Source organism: Chelonoidis abingdonii, chromosome 2, assembly GCF_003597395.2.
Source record: "Chelonoidis abingdonii isolate Lonesome George chromosome 2, CheloAbing_2.0, whole genome shotgun sequence".
NCBI lineage: Eukaryota > Metazoa > Chordata > Testudines > Testudinidae > Chelonoidis > Chelonoidis abingdonii.
The window spans coordinates 79,761,290-79,773,536 of record NC_133770.1 but is presented as its reverse complement, the minus strand read 5'-3'; the positions used below and the strand labels follow the sequence as shown (position 1 = coordinate 79,773,536).

Below are 12,247 nucleotides of genomic sequence, written 5' to 3'. Positions count from 1 at the left end.
TAGCTTGGGATACTTGGGTTCAATTCCCTGCTGTGCCACAGACTTCCTGTGTAACGTTGGGCAAGTCATTTAGTCTCTCTGTACCACAGTTCCCTATCTGTAAAGCAGGGATAATAGTACTTACCTACCTTACAGAGGTGTTGTAAGGATAAATACATTAATAAGATTGTGAGGTGCTCAGAAACTATGTTTAATAGGTGCAAATAAGTACATAAGCTATTTAAACACATCTGGGCCCCCTGCTTATCCCCTCAATTGGGTAGCCCTGTTTAATTATTTGTCCTGCTCCTGCTTATAACTGTACTTGGATATTATTGTTTCATTTATTTTATAAAAGTACATACAATTTCTATTAAGGAGGATATGTTGACTGGGAGTACCAAGAAAGCTGACTGAGGTGGAGGGATTGGTTGGCTGTGGGGAATGAGAGGACATGAAAATAAAGAAGCAGTCACCTGGTGAAAGGACTCCATAGAAGATCCAAGTTGGGGACAGAAGAAATAATAAGGAGAAGAAGGGGGCCCTGGAAGAAGACCCAGTCAGAGGCAATATGAAGTTGCTCAAAGAGGGCTGATGATCCTGCTCAGTGCAAGGGGCTGTACTTGATGACCTCTCAAGTTCCTTTTCAGCCCTACATTTCTATGTTGAAGCCCTCAGTTAAAAGCAGCATGAAGTGGGTAGGAGGATGTGGACCTGCAAGAACTCCACAATATGGAACAGTGTAAGTGGACAGGAGGATGACCTCAAATCAGGGCAGCTGGTGAGGCAACTGGTAGCCAGGAAGGGAAGCATAGTTGGCTCTCTCTCCTGCCCACCAACTCAAATGTAATATATCTTTCTTCCCCACCACCACTTGCTCACATGTGTCTCATTCAGCTGTCAGGAGATTTCCTCAGTGTCAGACAGTTTTAATCTGCACAGGGCTAGAGACTAGGAAGTAAGCAATCAGCTCCATAATTTAAGGCACAGCCCAAGCTCAGTTTACCAACTCATTCTTTACATGATGCCTGCAAGAGGAGTGAATAAGCCAGCACAGAACTCTAGCACCGTGTCTGCCTGTGGCAGCCTCCTGCAACCACAGGTTCTCCAGCCTCTCAGAACTGGCCCAGACTTTCCATGATGATATGTACACTCTATTGTTTTTCCACACTCCTTTGTGTCTGATATGTCTAGATACTTATATGTTCCCCATTGTTGTAGCATCTGAGTGGCTCAGATTTATTAATGAATGTATCTTCACAACACCTAAGAGACAGGGAAGTATTACCATCCCCACTTTACAGTGGAAAACTGGGAGATTAAGATTGCCCAAGATCACACAGGAAATCTGTGACAAAAGCAGGCATTGTACTCAGAGCTCCTGTACCTGAAACACAAGGCCTCTCTCACTGTAGGTTTATCACTTGTTTCCATGTGCTACATACTCAGTGCTGGGTACCTTTGTTATACACTTTGTGTTGAAGTAGACACTACTCTCTCTGTGTTATGCATTGATAGCTGTGCACACAGTGTGTGTGTCGTGGTTAGCTTGCCTCTGCAATGTTACCAGCTCTGGTGATTTGATTGTCTCAGATTGTTTGCTTTTTTCCTTCAAGTGCTCGCTGTTGAAACAAAGAGACTGCATGAATCAGAGGGGTAAGCCGTGTTAGTATGGATCTGTAAAAAGCGACAAAGAGTCCTGTGGCACCTTAAAGACTAACAGACGTATTGGAGCATAAGCTTTCGTGGGTGAATACCCACTTCGTCAGACATATGTGGTAGAAATTTCCAGAGGCAAAGAGACTGAATGATTATTATTTGTATTATCGTAGCACCTAGGAACCCGAGTCATGGACCTGGTCCCCAAGGTGCTAGGTGCTGTACAAATACAGAACAAAAAGACAGAGAATCTCAGCTCTCATTTCTTTTTAAATAAAAAGTTTCTAGCCCTCATAGTTGTATAGAAAAGCTTGAAAAGATGACCTAAGTGCATCCTATAAGCTTGGAAACAAAAAGCCAAGGAACCCCTCCAACTTATAATTAAAACACCCCATGATTTTAAGCTAATCTCATGATTTTGGTAGATTTACAATATTTGACTCATGATTCTTGAATGGAGATGGCAATACTGCTTATGTGTGTGTGTGTGTGTGTGTTGTGCATTCTTCTACATGTTACATACTGTATATGTGTTGTGGTAGGTATTCTGTGCGTTTTGAAGTATTGTGTTGTACACACTCACTGGCTGTCATGTACGTACGGTGGGGAGTAGTGCTGCTGTGTGAAATGCTGCGTGTTGTGCACTCCTCTCTGGATGGTAGTGTATATGGATGTGGTATGTTACACACTATGTTGTGCTCTTCTTACTGGTAGTGGTGCTTTGTGTTACACACAGTGCTGTGCATTCCTTCCTGGCTGTTACACAGTGTGTATGGTGTGTGTTGTTTGGTGCTTCGTGTTACACACCAAGTTGTGCTGTCCCCCGTGGCTGTTACCTGGTGTGTGTGTGTGTGTTGTGTGCTGCTGCTGTGTTCTTACACACCGTGCTGTGCACTCCTCCCCGGCTCTCGCTCCGCGTGCTGTGCTCTCTCTCAGGCCTGGCTCGGAATCTCCCAAGCCGGGTCAGCAGCCTCCCGAGCGACTACCAGGCAGGGCGCTTATTCCTGCGTCTCTCCGGGCTGGGGGCGGTTCTGTGGCCACCGCCCCGACTTGTTCTAGTAACCGGCGGAGGGGGCGGGCCCGGCCACTCCCGCTCCGCGCGTGAGTCAGGCATTTCCCGGGAACTCGCAGCAGCCGCGGCCGGGCAGGCTCCATGGAGAAGGTGGCGGCGGCCGCGGCGCAGGGCGGCAGCAGCGGGGATGGAGGCGGCGGCAGCAACAGCAGCAGCCGGAGCAGCAGCCGCCCCACGTCTGCGGGTTCGTCCCCCTCCTCCGTGGGCCGCGGGTTGCCGGGCCGGCCAGCGGCGGGCAGGCTGGAAGGAAGCGGCGGAGGAAGCAGCAGTAGCCCGGGCTCGGCAGCTGCGAGTCCGGGAGGAAGCGGAGGGGGGCCGGCTCTCGGCAGCGGCCGCAGGAGGGAGCCGACGCTGGAGGGAGCGCTCAGCAAATACACCAACCTTCTCCAGGGCTGGCAGAGCAGGTAACTCCCGGCCCCGAGTGGGGGGCTGCCCCCCCGAGACACCCCGGTCCTCGGCTCGCCCAGACCTCGGACGCGGCGGTCCCCAGAGATGCTGCTCTTTAGAGCTGGCCGAGTGACCGCTGGCCCGTTAGGCCGGTGGAGCGGTGTGTGTGTAACTCAGCCACTTGCCCTGGGGCAGATCCCTCCTTCATTCTTCTACATGGGTGAGGTGATCTCCTTAGTATTTTCATTGTCATCGATTTTATGGGAAAAGGGAAGCCGAGGGGATCGTGTGCCTGGGCTGGTACATCTTTATGGTGGTGGTTTTGCAAGGGGGGTCTGATAGGTAGCCTGGTGTTTGAACATATAATGTAAAAATGTTTATGGTATGTTTGTATTTAGGGAGTTAGAGTAGTGGTTCTCAAACGTTTTTACTGGTGGCCCCTTTCACATAGAAAGCCTCTGTGTGGACCCCCTTATAATTTAAAAACATGTTCTTATATATTTAACACCATTATAAATATGGAGGCAAAGTGGAGTTTGGGGTGGGGTCTGACAGCTCTCGACCTCCCATGTAATAGCCTTGTGACTCCTTGAGGGGTCCCAACCCACAGTTTGAGAACCCTGAGTTAGAGGGATGGAAGAAACAACTTTCTGTGAATAGTGCACGTGACATGTTTCCTCCCTCCTCCCAGCCTTGTTCTGTAGGAATACTACGAAATAGATCTAAACTATATACTGTAGTGTATTACTTTTGACTTCCTTGTTCTGCAAAACTTTAAAAAAAACAACAACTATGGAATAAAATATTCTGCCTCAGTTAAGAAACTAGCACTGAGACGTAAATAGAAAAATAGTATTTTCTGTGGTGATCATTTTATTGGAGGCGGGGATGAGATAATTCATATTAAAATTAAAGTTTTAATTTCATTATGTCCTGATTTGACAAGTCGAATTTATTTTTGTCATGGACACAGAGACCAAGATCCTAATCCTGCAATTTCTTGGGTATGGACAGACTGCTACGCAGGCAAGGAACCTCACTGACTGCAATGGGAATCTGCTCGTACCCAACACAGTACAGGATCAGGGCCTAAATTGTTATTACAGCTGGGATTGTGGCCCTAATAGTGCTGTACTGGGGTCTATTGTAATGGAATTGGGCAGAGAGGATTTATTATTTATTTTTCTTTCTCTTCTGGTTATTAAACTTCATCCTCTTTCCCTTTTATTTTAAGTAGCTAGATTTTTGTACTTATGAAAGGTACTGGATTGGCAGCTGTGGAGAGTGAGGACCTTTACCTATAGAACAGGGTAAACTTCCACACCGGACCTGTTCTGTATTAGGCAATAAATTTCTACTGTTGTTGACATCAGGGTCCCTAGCCAGTGGTAACAGCTGTGGAAGAAATAGTGCTGTTAATGTTCAGCAGACCATGGTGTTTTAACACCGTGTCATTTAGATATGCAACAGTGTTAAATGACAAAGTAGTAAAAATGCTAGTGTCCATGGGAGCATTATCACTGCTGGAGCTACCAAAGTTACTGTCACTTATGGAGCTGAATCAGAAGTGGAAGTGGTGGAAAACTTCCCCTCCCCGAAACTGCTACTGTGGACCTAGTTATAGCATTCCTCATCCCCAGGCTGGACAGTGTGCACAGGATATTGCCATACTACATACAGAGTGAGCATCATGTTGTTTCTTGTATTTCATTAAATTTTGTGAAATCTTTGATTACACATATTTTACAGACAGGCATGTCTATAAAATATTAACATTCAAAAGAACTGAGGGTGAATATACTTTGAGTATTGAATAAAAGGTAACCAAATATCTAAGTATCTATTTGTCCTCTATTTTGCTGGGTACACAATTGGTGTGTTAGTTTTTCCATAACAGCAACCTCCCAGTTTTTTGTTTTTTTTTTTTGGAACCATTTCTCTGCAGTTGGACTATTTTTTTCTTTTTCTTGTGAGAAGCTATCAATAGCCGAACAGCTACAAACAATTGAGTGATTAATTCCTCGTTTCCCTTTGTGTTATCATTTCCAGTAGGAAGCCCCAGAAGGATTACCAGTGGATCATTTGGTAATATATATCTCCAACAATTTGTGATATTTGGCTATGGATTGCATCCCAATACTCTCTGATTAGCCATGTCCACCCTATATGCATAAAATCACCTCTTTCACCACAGTTTCACCAACATTTATCACCATTCAATCTATATATTTTTTTAACCTTACTAGCGTCAGATTGAAACAGTATCAGACATAAACGTTCTTTTTCTGTGCTACAGACAGAGATTACTGGTCTTCTTTTCTGGATCAAACCTCATTTCTCTTGGGTAATTTGTATATCCAGGTCCTTATCCAGCGTGTCGCTTATGGAGATTCTTTTGTTAGGAAAGTTGTCTGAAAAGATTGATCTAAATTAGTTATATATTTTTTTGTTTCCTGAATGAACAGATACCATCATTTCTATTACAGTTAGCATTGTGTATAAAATATTTTTTCTAGAAAATTGAGAAACATAATGGCTAACTTCGTAGTACTAATACCGCAGGAGAGTGGGCCAGTTAAAGTTAGATTTTTTTTATCTCTAAATGAGTTAAACATTTAAAAGTCTCTGATTTGTGATTTGGGTTAAGATCTGGATTATTTGCAATAGGTGCCATTGGCGAAGGTCTTTAGTTCTATCTCAAGCCCATAGAGCAGCCTTTAGTAAAAGATATGTATACATTTCTGGAGAGAATGACTTAGAAAATTAATCCATGGTTGCTTAGCAATGTTAACGCTGCCACAATGTTCTTGTTCGATAAAGACCCAGCGTTTCCCATATTAGTGTTTCCCCAATCCACTACTGCTTTCTGACTTGGTTCCCTTGTTATAACTGCCAATAAATATGCTAGCAGTAGTGTGTTTGTGTTGGGGACACAAATCCTGGAACAACTGGATTGGTTCCATCAACTCATTTGGTAGGCCACTGACCTTCCATCAGGTGGTAACAGCTCAGTTGCTACTGTCATATGTTGGATTTGGTCAGGACTCTTGGAGGTGAAAAGTCTATCTTCTGACCTCTTACTCTTGAATTATTCAGTCCCCCTACTTGGTGAAAATCTTCCTCTTTAAAAAACAACAACTTTTTGATAGCATAACTCTGAAAATTAAAGGCTGCCTTTGTATCTGACCCCTTTTTGTAAAAGTAATGAGTAATTTCTTAGATCTCAGTTGGGCAGTGGGACGTATATGAGTGGATCCTTGTCCAATTAAATGGGTCTCTTCTTTGATCTAAGGGTCTGATGTCACAGATATGATTGCAGAATAGAGATCTCTGATGGTAAATTTTTTGAGGCATAGATTATATCTTGATTGTGTTTGGACAGTGCCTAGCACGATCAGATCCTGATTGGGTCTCTGGGCATTGTGATAATTGAGTTGTTAGATGGTAATCATAGGAGTCAATTTCCAAATGTACAAGACATCCATTAACAAGAAACACAAAGGCATAATTTTAATTTATAATGCTTACCTTGTCTGAAAACATCAGGAGAAACTATACAATTTAAAATATACTTGTTTAAATAATTCTGTTTTAATAGATTAAATGACATTGCAACTTGTAGCAATCATGTTTCTCTTTTCATGCGGTGTTAGTACACTTTTTCAGTCACTATACTATGTTTATATTTTATGTAATCTGTTTTTGCTCAAGAGGTTTATGTCATCAATAGAGCAGTTCTGCTGAATTACAGTTGGGTTATTCAACAGGGACCACAAACTATACTGAATCTAAAAGGATTTGTTTGGGGTGGAGGATTTTCTAGAAATCAGAGTTTAAAATAAGTTTTGCTTTTTGTTGGTACTGTATTTATCAAGTATCTCTTTTTATAACACCCCAAACTCAGTTTATAGTTCAGTATCAAGCAACTGTTTACGTGTTTATTTGACCTCTGAGTATTTGTCATTTGGTCAGTTCCATTTGTGGACTGGAGTCCTGGAGATACAGTTTACCAAAACTGTTATTCAGTTTAAAAAGGCAAATAATATTAAAGGTGCCTAATCCAAATCCTGTGATTAGATATCAGTAGCCTTTATGTCAATTGGCCTTATCCACTAACCTATATAATCCTAACACATTTAATGTTAAGGTTACCATATTATGCTCAAGTTGAAAAGCCGCTAGAATGCACAACACCTGTTTTTTGAATGCCAGGATTATCTTTTAAAATCTAAATGAAACAGGAATTCCTTCAGGAATGCAGTTACTGTGAATAACATTTTCACTGATATTCTCTTTACAGATATACCACAGGCATTGCTATTTTAAAAAGATACCCAACACAACTTATTGTTTGCTCTCTTTCAGTTGGCATACTATATCTAGATTCATTTAAAAAAAAAATCTTAACTTTCATTAGCTGAAACAATTGCAGGTCTGAAGATGAATTGGTCCTCTTCATGAAGTTACTTCATTTGGCATCCTGTTAAGTGAATCCTGTGAGAGTATACTGACTTGTATTTAAAAAAAATGATTCTCTTCACTGCGGTCTGGTAGCCTCAGAAACAGCCTAATCTGACTATGAGGAAGACTGTTTAGTTTAAAACATGCAGAAGGAAAAGTCACTCTCAACTTTTTTTTTTAATGTTGGAGCAAGTACTTAAACAAGATAGGGATGACTAAAAACCTATTCAGTAATATCAGTAAAATTCTTGAATTATTCAACTGGATTCATTAAATCCATCCGGGTCTATACTGGTGAGAATCCAGAGAGCAGAAGAGCCAAATTTGGCTTGAAGCGTGGGCACTTTAACATGATCACACACCTGTGGGTGTCATGAGATGCTTAGGCATCTAATCTTTCTGCTCTGTGCTTGCGATAATTATATTATCTGGAATTGATGCACTGTCATAAAATATTTCTGATTGGATTTACTTCTTTCATCTGTGTGGATTGAATAGAAGAATATGTCCCTATGGCATATGACAATTCTACTGGAGAACCTGTTTTCACTCAGTTAATTTGGTATTAATGAAAGTATCCCTTAATATGCTTGTGGCTTACCATCCTGATCTTAAGTAGTTCAGCAAAAAATTCTAAACAAGTCTTGAAAATCCACCTGCTTGGGTCAAGTAGTAATCTTTCTGTGCTAAATGCAAATTCTAAGCGCATGTTCTCTCTCTCTCCTTATTTTAAATGAAAATGTTTCTAGGCTTTTCAATCTGGAAGGTTCTCTTTGGAAGCATGAACAAATCCCTGCATGCTGTTGGCCGGGCAAAGATCATTATGAATGTACAACTGCCACAGAAGTAGATAAATTCTGAGTTGTTGGATATTATTATTTCTACCTTGTGTGGATGAGAGAGGATGTATTCCATTCCTTATTCTTCTGAATTCTCTTGGAGAAGACACTGCATTAAATCAGTTCTTCCTCGTATTTTATTTTGTAACTCAATAAATATTCTTTACACCACTTTTTTCAGTGTATCCTTAGTCTTCTGTTAGAGAACCACATCCTAACTGTCCTGTAACTTTTTTGTTTCTTCTCCTCCTCTTGGGCATCATTGTTGAATTAGATATGCTCATTCCACAACAGAGGCTCAGTGTAGGCTGTGTTTTATTTTTATTTGAGCTCACACTCCCCCTGCTGGAGTGCTACTACAGTCCTGTTCATTGCTTCTTGCTAGAAGAGCAGTTGCAGTCCGACTGCTCTTACTTCAGAAATCAAGGGAAGTGTATTCCAGAAAAGAAACTAATTCCCTCAATCCCAAACTGTTCTTATGTTACTGAAGAAATTGCTACCATGTCCTTTCATTGTTCTTATGATTTACCTCTTTTTCCCAGCTGTTGTGCAACTCTGACTATTCTTGCTGCTGTGGCTCCTCCTAAAAATGTCAGCAACCATTTTCCAGGGTGTTTTGCAGAACAGTGTTGCTATAATTGCTATTCATAGATATGGTAGGTGCTTTACGGACGAAAGAGAATAAGGTCCCTGACTCAGCTTACAAGTAGACAGAGGATGGAAGACGTGACCAAAATTGTACTTTATTTTTGGACTATTTTGTGAACATTTTTCTCTTAAATTAGAGTTTATAGACCTTTTTGAAGAGCTCTGTTTTGAGGAGGGACTTAAAGGAAGAGGGGAGGCATAATAGATTACATCAGAAAAGAGGCTCAGGCCATCACATAGCATGGAAGATGGCATAGGAACCAGCAGAAGTTGGCATTTAAACATAAGGGGTGAGAGAATAGAAGCAGGAGCTAGGACGGTAAAAGCATGGAGCTTGATGTCAGAAGCAGCTTCAGTGAAGGGGTTTGAAGATGAGATGGATGTGGCTGAGCAGAAAGCAAGACAAGTGACTTTAATGGGAGCATGCAGGATGGATCAGAAGGGATAAGTCTGGGATTCCATAAACAAGGAGGTTGCAGTAGTTGAGATGAAAATTAAGGCCTATGAGGGTTTTGATAGTGGACCAGGCAGACTTTATAGATGTAGAGGAAAAACTGGATTTAGCAACTGCATAAATGTGTTGGAGAAGGAGAAATTGTGATCTAGTAGGACAGGAAGGATTAATTCAAGACACACTTTTTTTTTAAGGATTTTTCTCTTTTCCAAATCAGCCATGCTGACCACCTGCGAAGCTCCACAAACTATGGAATGGAGGTATCTGTGGTGCTTGAGAGTAGTTGAAACCTCTGCTACTTGCCACCTCCCTGGACAAAGTGTAGTGGCAAAGCTGGTCAGAAAACCAAGGATGGATGGAAGGTGGAGGGAGTTGTCAGGTTTTGCAAACACATTCCCTGCCCCCCCCCCCCCCCCCCCCCCCCCCCCCCCCCCCGTTGAAATCTTGTTTTGCTGGAGACTTTGTGACTTGCTTTTCCATGACGTAGCAGATTAGGCACTCTGACCTCTACTGAAGCCTTGAGGTGGCTGTTGTACATCCCTTTCCTGGGGGTCTTTGTCTGGGGCGATCATGAGAAAAGTGTGCTTGAGCAGGTCAGGTTGGAAATTGAATGAATCTGAGACAGTGAAGCTGGACATAGGTGCTATGGCCCAACTTCTCTTTTGAGCAGTACTTTTAAGACCTATCTTCTCAATATTAGAACCCAGAAGATAGTCATCAGCAGATGTGAACCATATGACTAGAATTGTGTATGTATAGACGTGGGAGTAAAAATGTCTGCCCAAGAGAAACAAACTGATCATGAAATAATTATTGTCTTGCTTCTAAATGTACAGAGCAATTGGGAATGAGGTAGAACCGGTATTTGTTTTGTTTGTGGGAACATATAACGCTTTTCAAGATTTTTTTTTTTTCATATAAAACAACCCTGATATGGATGACCCTGTACTCATGGGTAACTTTTTCCATGAAGGCTCTCTGAATCAGGGGATATGTATCCTGCATTTCTGTACAGTGCTGTGTGCATTGTTATTAATGAATAATAAAAGTAACTTACAGCTGTCCTGCAAGACATACTGTACAGAGGTAAGAGACTCCGAGATACTATCATTTGAATCCAGGTTAAACAGGCCACTGATATGGCCCAGTCTCACAATAGCCAGAATACATACAAAAATCATCATAGATTATAGGGACTGTTGCTTGATCATAGCTGGAGTGGCCTTGGAGATTCTTGTGTTAAGGGACTGCAGATGGAATAGAGGAGAGTGGGGAAGGTGAAAGTTAGAAACCTCCTGCTTACATTTTAGAACCTTGATTGTAATTCATATGTTTGTAACTGAGCAAATTAATGCTTTTGCCATACAAACATGTCAAAAAGGTGAGAGGACTAAAATACTGCTGTAGTTTTTATTCACAAAATTGTCCCTGTAAATAAAGCTGTTTTTTCAAGTGCCAGTTTGTTTATCCTACTATATCGTGTTGAAGGGCTGGAAATTATTAAAAGCAATGTGTTCCTGCTAATGGTGAATACATTGATGGGGAATTTTTACAAGGTGGACACCTGATAGCCAGCATATGTTTTGTGCTGCTGAAATTTTGTCACAAGGCAGAGTTTTAATTTCAAGTCAAATTTAGTATCTTTGCCAAGATTTTACCTGGAAAATACATATAACGAAGACATGCTACTGAACACTTTTAAAAAAAATCATGTCGAAAAGTAAATTGTTTGATGTATTCCCTGAGCTACTTTCTTTACCTTTTGCTCTCGGAAATGTATCTGGGATTTTTCCCCAATAGATACATCATTTGAGTTTAGGGTGTTTTTTAATATAGAGCTTATTTTTAGAAACTTTACATCTATAATTCTATTTTTAGATTTAATGGTAAACCTGCTTTTAAAAAATGGTGTATCAGATAAATGATATTTCAGGAACACTGTCCAAAGAGAAAGTACACTTATGCATATAGATTCTTGACTGAAGCCTTTATTCTTCTGATAGCTTAATGACTGATGTATAGATGTTCTATTCTTTCTGGGCCATCTTTGCTGGGAGAGTGGTTCCTCAGCCACTCTAGGAAAAATTCTGCCACCCGGGATGATCAGAAACCTAGCTTATACCAATGAAATGTAGTTACCTGCTGCCTGCTAGGAAAATGTGTGTTCGATTGTTCAGTACCTGTGCTCTGAAGCCTCCAACTTCAGTTTCCCTCTATGTGTCTCTGAACTATAGCTCTACCTCACACAAGCTCCTTTGAAATTGTAATAGAATGGTGGATTTGCAAAATAGATAACATTATACTTCAGGGAGAGCATCTACTACACAGTCAGCCATATGGAGTCTTCCTCAAGCAGCTAAGTGGAACCAGAGGCGGAATTTAGCAAATTAGAGGGCTAGCAAACAAATCCATCCATTTGTGTGTCATCCTTCAGTTGTGTTTACAACAAATGCTTAATAGAATGCTGCTTTCAGTCTCAGGTTGGAGCTGAGAAAAAGGATGATTTTGTGGTTAAAGAAGAGATGGGCAAACTACAGCCCGCAGGCCACATCTGGCCCGTGGGACCATCCTACCCGGCCCTTGAGCTCCCAACCCCTCCCCTGCAGCCATGCTGCTGCGGGGGCAGCGCTCTGGGCGGTGGGGCTGTGTGCTCCTGCCGAGCAGAGCGACAGTGTGTCTAGTTCCGGCTTGGCAGTGCTGTTGCCAGACATGCTACTCTGAGCGGCATGGTAAGGGGGCTGGGGGGGT

The 12,247-nt window shown here is 41.8% G+C and overlaps 1 protein-coding gene across 2 annotated transcripts in view; it reads left to right on the top strand.

The window, feature by feature from the left end:
* The first annotated feature begins 2,700 nt into the window (after window positions 1-2,700).
* OSBPL10 (oxysterol binding protein like 10) overlaps window positions 2,701-12,247 on the top strand; it is a 184,323-nt gene continuing 174,776 nt past the window's right edge. Inside the window, exon 1 of one of the 2 annotated variants that reach the window (XM_075062483.1) lies at window positions 2,701-3,114. In XM_075062483.1, coding sequence (XP_074918584.1) covers window positions 2,792-3,114 — 323 coding nt within the window. In that variant the 5' untranslated portion in view covers window positions 2,701-2,791. Of the gene's footprint in view, window positions 3,115-5,057; window positions 5,183-12,247 lie in introns of those variants that run through there. The other variant, XM_075062484.1, reaches the window with a different exon arrangement.